The sequence below is a fragment of the Ursus arctos genome, unplaced genomic scaffold, assembly GCF_023065955.2.
Source record: "Ursus arctos isolate Adak ecotype North America unplaced genomic scaffold, UrsArc2.0 scaffold_6, whole genome shotgun sequence".
Taxonomy (NCBI): Eukaryota; Metazoa; Chordata; class Mammalia; order Carnivora; family Ursidae; genus Ursus; species Ursus arctos.
In genome coordinates, this window is record NW_026623078.1 from 59,133,928 (window position 1) to 59,147,228 (window position 13,301).

Consider the following 13,301-nt stretch of genomic DNA (forward strand, 5'->3'; position numbering starts at 1 on the left):
GGTCTAATTTATATATACTTTCCAGACATTGCTCAAGTCTAAAAAACAAAGAACAAAACCGCACCTCCCATTTTTCAGAAGCACTATTTCCACGTTCACCTGTACCAATGAGGTATAATCGTCCAGTTCCATCTGACAAGGTAACCCAGGTAGAAGATGTGAAATGGATAGATGCACAAAGGCGATTGTCGTATGCTGTCAAATCTGTGGGAAGTCGAAACACTTCTCGTGGTTTTCCTAAAGCAGTGTCCTAAAAAGAAGCCAAACAAATGAATCTACCCTCTCCTTGATCCATATGCACACAGAATAAATATCTGCAGTGTAGTGGTTACTCTCTCATTCACGAGAAGGTGCCTAATTCCCCTCCCTTAGGGTATGAGCTGTACAACTCACTTCTAACAAAATATGGCAGAAGTGACAGTTTGTGACTTCTCAAACTTGGCCATAGTTTCTATTACATCTTCTATTTTGCTCTTTCTTGGACTACACCTGGAAGACCCACATGGGGAGGACATAAGGGCTCCTGAAAATAACCAACACCTTGTGAGCTAACTATCTGAAGGCCCTACTTGAGCCTTCAGATCACTGGGCTACAACCTCATGAGACACCTTGACACAGGAACCACCTTGCTAAGCCACTCTGATTTCTGACCCACAAAAACTGTGAGATGACAAATATTTATTGTTTCAAGTCACTAAGTGTTGAAGTAAGATATTACACAGCAAGAGATAATGAATATACTGTGGTTATCCGGTCTTGATTGTTTAGAGTTAATGATCAGTATTTTTAACTAACTGGAAATACTACATCATGTTCTAAATGTCTCTATAGACATCAGCCTGTGGTATGAAAACACTGCACTTAGATATTAACAACTTAGGTTTCTGTTAGCACATTTTTATTGTATCTATATCCTTAAAATTTAAAGCTATAAGATGGATTGCATCATTCAAATGTTTTACAAGAAAATATATAAAAAGGTCTACATTTCTGGACATAAACATCTTATATATCAGATGTACTCAATTCAATAATTTGTTAATGTTAAAATTTTAATTTTTAGTTAACAGATTTTCCTACAGGCCAAAAGTAATTCTTGATTCATGTATTTCATTCTCTGTTCCTAGAATTACTTAGATAAATGCATATATTAACAAAATTTAAGTAAACAAAATGTCCTTACCAGCCACAAGTTTTTCAGTGACCCACTGTCTCTTTCTAAAGCATCCAGTTTAGTTTTCTTTGAAATGGCACCTTTCCTTCTTTTTGTATTCATATTTTACTGATTTACATAATACTGGTTAAATAATGAAAATACAAGGACAAGCACACCTGGCATAAAGTTTTTAGAATGACCATATCTGAGTGTTAGTGATGTAAAACTCAACTAGTGGAAACAGAATTGCTATCAGCATAGTACTGAGTAGCCTACTAGTAGTAAACATTAAGCTTACTGTGGTCTGCAGTCAGTGTATTATATGAAGGAAAGAGAGAATATCAGTTACCCCAGTCACTCAATTAAATGGAGGTCAATTAAGAGATATTTTACTGCAGGCTAATGTCTATGCAGGCGTTTAGAACATGATGTGGCATTTCCAATTAGTGAGAAATAAATGGGAGTGGTCAAAACAAATGCTATTGGGATACTAGAGATCTGGAAAAAAATTGCTCTTTCCCTCACAGCATACACAAAATTCCACATTCCAGATGGATTAATAATCTAAATATTTTAAAGAAAAAGTAAGATAACTTTGTTAGAAGATGAATCATGTTTTAATCTCAGGATGGAGAAAGTCTTCCTGTGAAAAATAAAGGACGTGTATGAGACAGGGAGAAAAATATTTGCCACAAAAATAACACAGGACCAGTATCTATGGCATATAAAGAGCCTTAGCAACTGAACAAGAAATACAGGAATGTCCAAAATGTTTAAATGGGTAAAGATATGTATAGCAAAACTGTGGTTAAAAAAAATTAACCAGAAAAAAATCACCTAATACAAGCCCAATCCTGTAATAAATCCTTTCTAAAATCCTCTTACTGAACCACTATGTGGTCCCCCACAGTGTGGATTCTCCTGTGCTGTAAAATGTAATAAATCCAACTTGTTCAACTATGGATGGGTACCTGGTATCTTTGTCTGGAGAACACTGGTGGAGAAGTGGTTAATTGTGAAATATCCATCCTTTGGAATACCAAATAACTGTTAAATATACAAAAGTGGATTTATAATACTGACATAAGAAGATCTCCAAAATAACTGAAAAAAAAAGATGCAGAATATATACAGTATGAATCCATATATGTTGGAACAACATGTTGTGATATGACAGCACAGAGTAAGGTATACAGACACATGCCGGTGGTCTCTTAATAGTGTTTACCACCAGAAAGGGAAAAAAGACCATAGTCCAATTGGACGTCAGGGAGACTGAAGGTAAGGGGAAACTTTCTATTTTTGCTTCAAATACATTGCCTGACTTTTTTTTTTTTTTTTACAGTGAGCAATTTATGTGTAATGCACATAGTTTAAAAGATATTAATAGAATAAAATAAAATGGGACTTCTTCCTCAAAACAGTTGTTTCAAAGTAAAGGTTTCTAGTGGTCTCCCCCACCCACTACATGCCCTTCACTGCATCTAATCTAATGAACCACTTGTTAGGACAAATGCAGGGCTTAAACCTGTTAAATCACTATGCTTCATTTCATATACAGTTATGAAGGTTGTTTTAAGCTATTTTCTTTTAAATACAAGTTTACACACAACTGAGATTGCTGGAAGTCTAATTATCAGATAAATGATTTCGATATCCAACAGAATAATTAAGATATTCAAGTATATAAACGTAAAGCTAAAAATTAACTTAAAATACAAAAGAAAACACAGTGTATCTCTTACATAAGTTAAACGATAGTTTAAGTGAAAGCGACCTGAATGTTCCTAATTTTTGAAATCTAATTCTCAAAGGGTACATTTAATTTTAAATGGACTGTATGCAATAAAATATTTTCTTCTGTGAATCTTAAATTAGAGTATTAAATTATTTCTGAACAACCTCCACTGACAGTTTTACAAAGTGTCCTTATAATAATGTCTTATGATATTGGCATCTATAATGTCTTTGTCTCACCCAATCATTTTCTTCTTCCAGACAAAAATAAAAGTTAATGTAACTATGTTCAAAGTTGTTGAAAATAATTCTGCAGTAACATTTCACAGCTGAATTGCAAAAGAATTAAAATTTCACTGATGAGTGGAACATTTGCTGAATACCTACAATGTACAAGTAACGTATTAAGTAAGTGCTCTGAGTTTTTGCCATCTCATTTAACAATTACAAAATCCTACGAAGTTGAAATCATTATGCACACTTTGAGAGATAAAGACCTCTATTCAGAAGAGTAAATCATTTGCCTAGAACTCTGATGCTAAGAAAATGGCAGGGCTAAGATTCAAATTCTGATTGACTCCACTCTAAAAGTTGAAGGTCTCTCCTGTATTCCATACTTTCTTGAGAAGAAACCACTACCCAAGTTTTTCTAAACAAATGATACCTCAGATCTCATTGCAATTTCTAGAATACTCCCTGCAAAAACAGTAAGAACAACACTGTGAATGCACCTACTATATTCAGTTTTTCTTCAGACTAACACATTATATAAAATTTTTACTTATATTCCTGGGTCAACAAAATGCAATACAAAAATATAAAAACATCAATATATTGTACTATAAGTGACATGGTAAATAATATATGAACTGTATTTATGAAAAATATCTCTAAACGGGAGTTTGTGGGCCTCTTGCCACAGGTACAAGAAGACAAGGTTTGACCTGACAAGGCATTTTTCTAATACATATATGTTTATAGAAAGCACTATCCAAGTTTAAAGAAAAATGGTCAAGAAAAATTAAGTAAGGATGCCATTTACTAGTATTATTACACAGTGACATTTAAAATTTTGCCCTTTTAAAAGGAAGTTATCTTTTTCTGGAAAAACATTTTCATCACAAATAACTGTTAAGTTTATTTGGAAGAAAAGAAAACTTCCTTTTTCCTTTCTCTTTTTTTTTGCTAAAGCTTTAAGAAATGATGTTTTATTAAGTGGAATTTGAGCAATGTCTCTATAAAACATAAAACTTTTAATAATTCATTAAGAACACACAGTTCAAATAACTTACTCCTCCCCTTTATTTTTCTCTTTAACGAGGTAAATAACTGGCTCCCTATTAACAAATGCGACTACAGAAAATAAGGTGAGATTCAGGTCTCGAGATACTAGTTTGGAGACACTGGCAAGCAACTGAGCTAGACTAATAAGCAGTTACAGTGTGTTACTCACTCCAAGACACAGCCTCACAAAAGTGGGCTTCACATGGAATCTAGTAACTCTCCTCTGATCTTTAAGTGTAATTCAAAGAGGCACCACAAGATGACACACTTCTTTAGGAGAAACAAACTAGTTTTTCAGGTAAATGGAGAAAAAAGTTATAACAGAATTAATTTCCTAAATATTAAGAAACAAAACATGTAACTTTAAAAGAAGCCCTAACAGGGGCGCCTGGGTGGCGCAGTCGTTAAGCCTCTGCCTTCAGCTCAGGGCGTGATCCCAGCCTTCTGGGATCGAGCCCCACATCAGGCTCCTCTGCTGGGAACCTGCTTCTTCCTCTCCCACTCCCCCTGATTGTGTTCCCTCTCTCACTGGCTGTCTCTCTGTCAAATAAATAAATAAAATCTTTAAAAAAATAAATAAAAAATAAAAAATAAAAATAAAAGAAGCCCTAATACCCTAATAAAATGACAACATAAGAATTAAGTTTTAAAAACACAATTTTTTTTTGCTTTCCTAAGGCATTTTCTACTTTCTAAAAGCACTTCCTCCTAATTGACATTTCTCTAAAATTAAGCATTGTAAACAGACAAAATAAACTGACTTGGAAATATAATGCCTCTATAAACCTGTGTGTTGAACTGCTGCCATCTGCTGGCTCCTGACAAAATCTCAAGGTCAGACACAATGTGTGGATTTCCTTACCTGGGCCCTACAGCCTTCTCTTGACCACAATAGTGTTTAGCACAGATTTAACAGGGTGGGGGCTATCTGTAAACCAGCAACAGCAAAAGAACCTCTCTGAGATTTGTGCATGTGTGCCTTTGACTCAAAAAAAAAAAAAAAAATCAGACAATAAAATGGGTATTAGAATAACTTTTCTGCTTTAAAAAAGCCAGTGTGTAACCAGTGGCCAACACTCTCCACCTGCCCCCAACACAGAAGTTCAAAAGAAACAGGTCAGTTTCTTTTGCTGCTGATCACAAAAATAGTAAGAAAGAAATGTGGTATTCCTCTCTGCATCAGAGGTGCACAGTTTCTCAAAACTTGGTTACTGGACCACGAGCAAAATCATATGAGGTCCTTGATAAAACGCAGATTCCCAGACCATGATCGACCCTGACATACCGAATCCGAATCTTTAAGAACCATAACCTGAAATTAGCTTTAATCAATTACTCCAAGTGATTCTGATGTGCAAGACATTTTGAAAACCAAAGGCAAAACTGAATTAAAGCAGAAAACAAACTAAAATAACACCATAGTTCTTTAAAAATAATAGTAAAAATACCCTTCTAAAGTTTGATTACGGAAAAAGAGAAAAAAGAGAAAGAAGATAATCTTAAGAGCATAAAACATGCAAATTTACAGCAACAAATCTGAAAAGAATAAGAAGAAATGAACAATTTTCCCCAGCAAAAAAGTATATTATAAAATTACCAAAGAAACAGAGTTTGACTAAACCAATTACCATAGAATCAAGTGGATAATTAGAAGACTATTACTGAAAAGGACAGAAGAATATATAATAAGATAGGTCCAAAGAGAATCTTTAGTTAACATATAAGGAAAGGGTCATTCTACTCTGAAACTGTTCCAGTTCCAGAAAGCTCTCCAATTCCTTTAAGGACGTGAGCAAAACTGTCAGAGAAAAATCTGACAGATATCACCAAAAACAAAATTAAAGAAACTAATTTGTGAAAATAAATACAAATACACAATACATATACAAAATATCTGTTAATCAACTTTATGTTATCAGTAAGGCTTCTTGTCAACAGTAAGCTATTAGTCAAGTTTTGGGGAATCTAAAGTTGTACTTTTCTACTGCAAATTTTTGATTGTGCAATGGAGGAGAGGTTTAGCGCTCTGATTCCCAGTACTGTTCAAGGGTCAACTGTTGTTCATACTCTGCTTTGACTTAATAAACTAAAAGAAACTTTATTTTGTATGCTGCAGCATTCCCAGGCCTATAACAATGTGTAACATATAGTAGGTATTCAATAAATATTTTGAAGGTTAAGTGAATAATAATAATGAGCCCACAGAAAGATAACTAGTTCATAGAAGCACAGAGAATAGGTCAGAAAAAGGGATCAAAAACATTAGTCTTTGCTCTGATTCCATGTCAAATAAGTTATCTTAATAAAATTACAGTATTTGACTTCTTGTGAAAACTTTCCAATGGGAGAAGAAAACTATATTGACCAGTCCACACTGCTTACACTGCTTATAGTATTTCAAATGCTATCATTAAACTTTCATTCCACATTTTCAATCAATCTTGTGATTTAAATTGGTATTAGTATTCCAAATCATGATTACCAAAAGTGAACTGATAAAGCCAAGCTTCTGGCCCAAAACTGTGACCCTATCCACACCTGTCTCCCGACCAAGCATAATTACTACTAAAATGAATCAAAGAATCAATCTTTCTTTTTAACATTTCTCTTTGCTTAACACAGAATAACATGATAGATCCTCCCTACCTTCAAAACCTGGCCTCTGCCCACCCTGCCATCCTCCTCTCCAACCATAGCCTGTATACTATTTAGGTCTTTCCATACATGCTCTGTGTTTCAGCAAATCAGTCTAGAGTACCTGTAGTACACACACGCCTACGGAAGTTTGCTGAATGTGCCTCTTAAGTCATGTGCAGACATAGCTGCCTCAATTTGCATGGCAAACTAACTGATCCTTCAAAACTCTTAAGGTGACATCTCTTCTGAAACTTCTCTGAACACTTCGTCTTTCAACATTTATTATTTCCTTCCTCATACTATGTCTGCATCTTATCCCTACTTCGACTGTTACATGTTATCAATTTATTTGTATATGTGGCTACAAAGCACATAATAGCATTCAATAAACATTTGCTGAAGAGAAAGAAATATTTATTATTCACTAAAAGCATTTATCTCAATAAACCAAAGACTCATACCTGAGCCTGAAGAAGAAATAATAAGAGAAAGATCCTATCAAGAAAGCAAAGCTGTGGTGCTTGGGTAGCTCAGTCGGTTAAGTGGCCGGCTCTTGGTTTCCACTCAAGTCATGATCTCAGGGTCCTGTAATCAGGCCCTATATAGGTCTCTGCGCTCAGCAAGGAGTCGGCTTGAGGATTCTCTCTCTCCCTCTACACTCCCCCCACCACGGGCTTGCTCTCTTTCAAATAAATCTAAAAAAAGAGAGAGAGAGAGAGAATGCGAAAAAGGATGCATACCCAACTCCAAAGGATAAGAATAAGCTTTAAACAGCTGTTATTATTTCAGCAAACATACTGACCAAGCCTTCTGCTGGGTGGCAGGATTATAGAAATATAAGAAAAACCCAGGGCCTAGACCAAGGTTTGGCAAACTACAGTCAATGACCTAAATCTGGGCAAGGTCATCTTTAAAAATAAAGTTTTATTGGAATACAGTCACACTCATTCATTTACATATTGTCTAATGCTGCTCTCATACTACTACCACAAAACCAAGTAGTTGTGACATAAGACTGTCTAGCCTACAAACCCTAAAATCTTAATTATCTGGCCCTGTGCAGAAAACGTCTGCCAACCCCTGGCCTAGAAGGAATTCAAAGTTCACACAGATCTGAGAGCCAATGGTTTGAATACTCCCAGAGGAGCAAAAGGAGGATGTCAGGGAAAGCTTAACAGATGAGATGGTTTGCTGGGACTTAAGTAAAGATTGGGAAGCAACCTGACACAGAACTAAGAAAGAATGTTCCAGGTAGAGTTAATCACACAGGAAATGGGCTGAGGGCAACAGGATACAGAGCATTTCTCGGGAACTGCAAGAGTCTGGTATTGCTAGGGTATAGTGGACAAAATGGTAAAACACAAGGTTGGACAGAAGGGCACCATAAGCTGCATATACGAAGATGAAGAGTTTGTATTTTAAAAATATATATCACTGGGCACCTGGGTGGCTCAGTTGGTTAGGTGTCCGACTCTTGGTTTCAGCTCAGGTCATGGTCTCAAGGTTGTGAGATCAAGCCCCAGCGCACCCTCTCTCTAAAATAAATAAATAAATAAATAAATAAATAAATAAATAAATAATACTTTAAAATATATGTATGTGTATATATCACTTGGTGCTTACACTTGCCAAGAAACCAAAATCAGACACACAGAAATAACAAACCACTTCTAGAAGGATCCACAGGAAATTAAAAGAATTTATAAGAAAATATAAATAAGTGGGAAAATACTCCATTCTCGTGGACTGGAAGAATCAATATTGTTAAAATATCCATACCACCCAAAGCAATCTACAGATTCAATGCAATCCCTATTAAAACTCCAATGGAATTTTTCACAGAAATACTACAATCCTCAAATTTTTATGGAACGACGAAAGACTGCAAAAAGCTAAAACAATCTTGAGAAAGAACAACAAAGCTGGAGGCATAATGATCTCTGATTTCAAACTACTTTACAAAACTGTGGTTATCGAAACAGTATGGAATTGAAGACAATGGAACAAAATAGAGTCCAGAAATAAAATCACACACATATGATCAACTGATTTACAACAAAGGAGCCAAGAATATACAATAGGGGAAAGGACAGTCTCTTCAATAAATGGTGTTGGGAAAACCAGAGAGTCATATGCAAAAGAGTGAAACTGGACTATCTTATACCATACACAAAAATAAACTCAAAATGGATTATAGACTTAAATGTAAGACCTGAAGCCATAAAACTCCCAAAAGAAAATATAGGTAGTAAACTCCTTAACATTGGTCTTAGCAATGATTTTTTGAATCTGACATCAAAAGCAAGGGCAATAAAAACAAAAATAAACAAGGAGAACTACATCAAACTAAAAAAGCTGCTGCAGAGCAAGTGATCAACAAAATGAAAAGTCAACCTAGGGAATGAGAAAAAATATTTGCAAATCAAATACCTAATAAGGTATCCAAAATATATAAAGAACTTATATAATAGCAACCTCCCCAAAACCCCAACAAACAATCTGATTAAAAAATGGACAGAGGGGACGTCTGGGTGGCTCAGTCGTTAAGCATCTGCCTTCGGCCCAGGGCGTGATCCCAGAGTCCTGGGATCGAGTCCCACATCAGGCTCCTCCGCTGGGAGCCTGCTTCTTCCTCTCCCACTCTCCCTGCTTGTGTTCCTTCTCTCACTGGCTGCCTCTCTCTCTGTCAAATAAATAAATAAAATCTTAAAAAAAAAAAAAATGGACAGAGGATCTGAACAGACATTTTTCCCAAAAAGATATACAGTTGGCCAAAAGATATATGAAAAGATGCTCAATCATTAATCTTCAGGGAATGCAAATCAAAATCACAATGAGATTACCACCTCACACCTGTTAGAATGGCTATTATCAAAAAAACAAGAAATGACAAGTGTTGGAGAGGATGTGGAGAAAAGGAAATCCCTGTGCACTGTTGGTGAGAATGTAAATTGGTGCAGCCACTATGGAAAACAATATGGAGGTTCCTCAAAAAATTAAAAATAGAACTACCATATGACCCAGTGATTCCTCTTCTGGGTATTTATCCAAAGAAAATAAAAACACTAACTCGAAAAAATATATGTATCCCTATGTTCACTGCAGTATTATTTACAATAGCCAAAACAGTAAAACAAAAAAACACCTAAGTGTCCATCAATATACGAATGGATAAAGAAAATGTTTTTCATATATATAGAATATTTCATTTAGCCATAAAAAGGAATGAAATCCTGCCATTTGCAACAACATGGATGCACTTTGAGGGCATTATGCTAAGTGAAATAAGTCAGAGAAAGACAAATACCATATGATCTCACTTATATGTGAAATCTTAAAAAAAATCAGATTGATGATTCTGTTGATGCAATGTAGAACGGTGCTAGAAGGAGCAGGGAGTAGTCAAGAAGCTATTATTCTACTGACTGTTTAAAGCAAATACACTAATAATCTATTGTGGAGTTTATAACATATGAAGTAAAATATAGAACAAAAATAGCTTGAAGAGTATAAGAGAAATAAAAGGGATAATATATTATTGTAAAGTTTTTATAGTAAAATAATATTAATTAGAGGAAGACTATAAGTTAAGGATGAATACTATAAACTCTACATTAATCATTTAAAAAATAATAACACAAACAGGTTTAGATAAAAGCCAAAAGAGAAAATTAAATGGAATTTTAAGAAAATTTGCTTAATCCCAAAACAGGTAGGAACTGAGATAAAGAAACAAAGAACAGATGGGACAAACTGAAAAGATAGCAAAATGGTAACATAAACCCAACCATATCAGTAATTACATTAAATATAAATGTACTAAGCCCTTTAATTAAAGGACAGATTGTCATGCTAGATACAAAACAAGACCCAACTACATGCTCTTTACAAGAGACATACTTTAAAAATAACAACACTGTCATGTCAGGATGGCTGAGTGGTTTAAGGCATCAGACTGTAAACAACAACACTGATAAACTGAAAGAAAAAGGATAGAAAAAGATGAATATCACTAATAAAAAAAAGCCAGCACAACTGTATTATTATCAGAAGATTTCAAGACAAAAATCATCCCCAGAGTCTAGAGATAAAGAGGGGCATTTCACAATGCTAAAAGGACAAATCCATAGCAGACAAAATGTTTGTGCTCCAATTAACACAGTTAAAAATACAAAAAGCAAGAATTAAAAGGAAAAACAGACAAATCCACCATCATAGTCAGGGTTAACACTTCACACTAGAAAAAGCAAACATGAACAGTTACGTCAATACTGATCTATAAAACACATTAGAGTAGTTGCTCATTGGTGGGAGTGGAGGGGAAATATAACTTAAGTGTAACAGGAACAAAGGAAAAAATTAAAACTATATTAAACAGAATAGAGCCTTGTATAGATTAATGATAGGAACGATTCCATATATTAAAGATATGTGTACCTCAATTCCCTGGACATTAAAAGTGAAAATTAAGAATCAAATTTATTGGAAAATCCTAATATTACAGATATTTTTCTTACCAGCATCACTGTTAAATTCATAACTCTTCCAAGGTTATCAATGTAGTAGACACTGTCTTGATACCATGAATCACAGTGTAGGTAATTATACATTCCAAAAGCATGCATGTGTTCCAATGTATATTGGTCATCTCGAAGTTTTACTTCTGCCACAGCTGAAATGTAAGAAAAATAAACATAAATATCACAGATTTTGTCTCAGGTTATTTCTATCCTCAGAATGCTTACAAGGTGAAGAAATCACAGAATGCTAATTACAAAGGACTTTGGGACAAATTCACTCTATTATTCATTCTAAAATAATTTCTAGGCACTGTGTATAGAGGATAAACAGTAAGTAAAACTGAATGATTCCCTGACAGTAGCCATGAGAGAGACAGGGCTTTTCATGCCACTACCTTCTTTTCTTTTGGGTACCTCTTCCTTGTAATTATGAATAAGAACAGGGAAATCCTAAAATTGAAGATCTCCTGTCGTTTGTGCAAATTGTAAGTCTATTTTATAGAGAATTTTTATAGTTTTTAAAATGCTTTTACCTCTATTATATCTCACTCCTTTTTTAACACATTAAGAAATAAAGAGAATGTTTTTATTATTTCATTATACAATTAAGGAAATAAATTAAGCATAAATGGTGATTTCTCCAATGTTTTACCACATCTTTCCCAAGGGTATAGAACAAAATAGTCTACCTGGAAGAGAAACAAGATTTCCTAATTAAAGAGCAGTGTTTTCCACTAGGGCACTAGCGATTTCCATATTTTATTTTTACTTTTTTCCACGTTTATTATGATGTAATTGGCATATAACATTGTATAAGTTTAAGGTGTACAACACAATGACTTGATATATGAACACACTGTGAAATGATTACCACAGTAAGTTGCTGAACACATCCACCACCTCACATGGTATTTTTTTTTTTTTTGTGATGAGAACTTTTAAGATCTACTCTCTTAGCTACTTCCATAATTTTTTAAAAAGATTTTATTTATTTATTTGACAGAGAGAGAGAGCACGAGCACACACACAAGTAGGCAGAGCAGCAGGCAAAAGGAGAGGGAGAAGCAGGCTCCCTTCACAGCAAAGAGCCCAATTTGGGGCTCAATCCCAAGACCCTGGGATCATGACCTGAGCCAAACGCAGACACTTAACTGAATGAGCCACTTAGGTGCACCTAATTCCATAATTTTAATCTATTAAATGTGATCTCTGCTTCCCCTCTCTCTTCCCTCATACACAGATAGGAACCCTTATAGCTCAGGGCTGCCCATGACTTAGAATTCATTTCTGCTCTGACAGGAAATATGTAAGTAAACAATGCTGGGCCAATACCTTACCTTAATATAAAACTCAACTACTGTAAATAAAAAATTAAAAAATAAAAACAACAGAAAACTCAACTTACTGTATTCTAATTGCCATTAATTTTTTTCCCCATAATGGTTCATTGGTTCCTACTTCTATTACCTGCCTTGAGTCCTGGCTGACTTATATTCATTCACTGATTTATTCAGCAATATTTTAATAGGCACCATTGATACAATGATGAGCAAAAAGCACAGAATTTACCTTCTTAGCACTTACGATTCAGTGAGGAAATGGACATTAGTCAAATAATCACATAACTAAATATATAATGAAATTGTAATAAATGTTGGGGGAAAAAATTAACAGGTACCATGAGAACAAGTAACACTGGGCACTGATCTATATGGAGTAGAGAACTGATGAAAGCTTTCAGAAATCTGAGCCAAGCTAGAAAGGATAAAGGTAACGATTGAAGAAATTTACCTCCCCCCCCCCCAACACACACGCACACATACAGAGGCAGAAGGAAAAGCAGGCAAAGTAGGAGGAAAAACTTGTGCTCAAAGAACCAAAAGAAGGCCAAACTGGCTGAAATACAAAGCACTGTGGAGATCTGTACAAGAAAAGGCTACAGATGAACAAAGCTAGAGAAGTGGGC

The 13,301-nt window shown here is 34.9% G+C and overlaps 1 protein-coding gene across 1 annotated transcript in view; it reads right to left on the reverse strand.

Annotated features, from left to right (window-relative positions):
* Nucleotides 1-13,301, reverse strand: part of NUDCD1 (NudC domain containing 1) — a 77,022-nt gene that overhangs the window by 53,574 nt on the left and 10,147 nt on the right. The window contains exons 2-3 of the mRNA XM_026495561.4: nt 11,333-11,487; nt 65-250 (exon numbers count right to left, since the gene is read on the reverse strand). Of these exons, the coding sequence (XP_026351346.1) occupies nt 65-250; nt 11,333-11,487 (341 nt within the window). The remainder of the gene's footprint in view (nt 1-64; nt 251-11,332; nt 11,488-13,301) is intronic.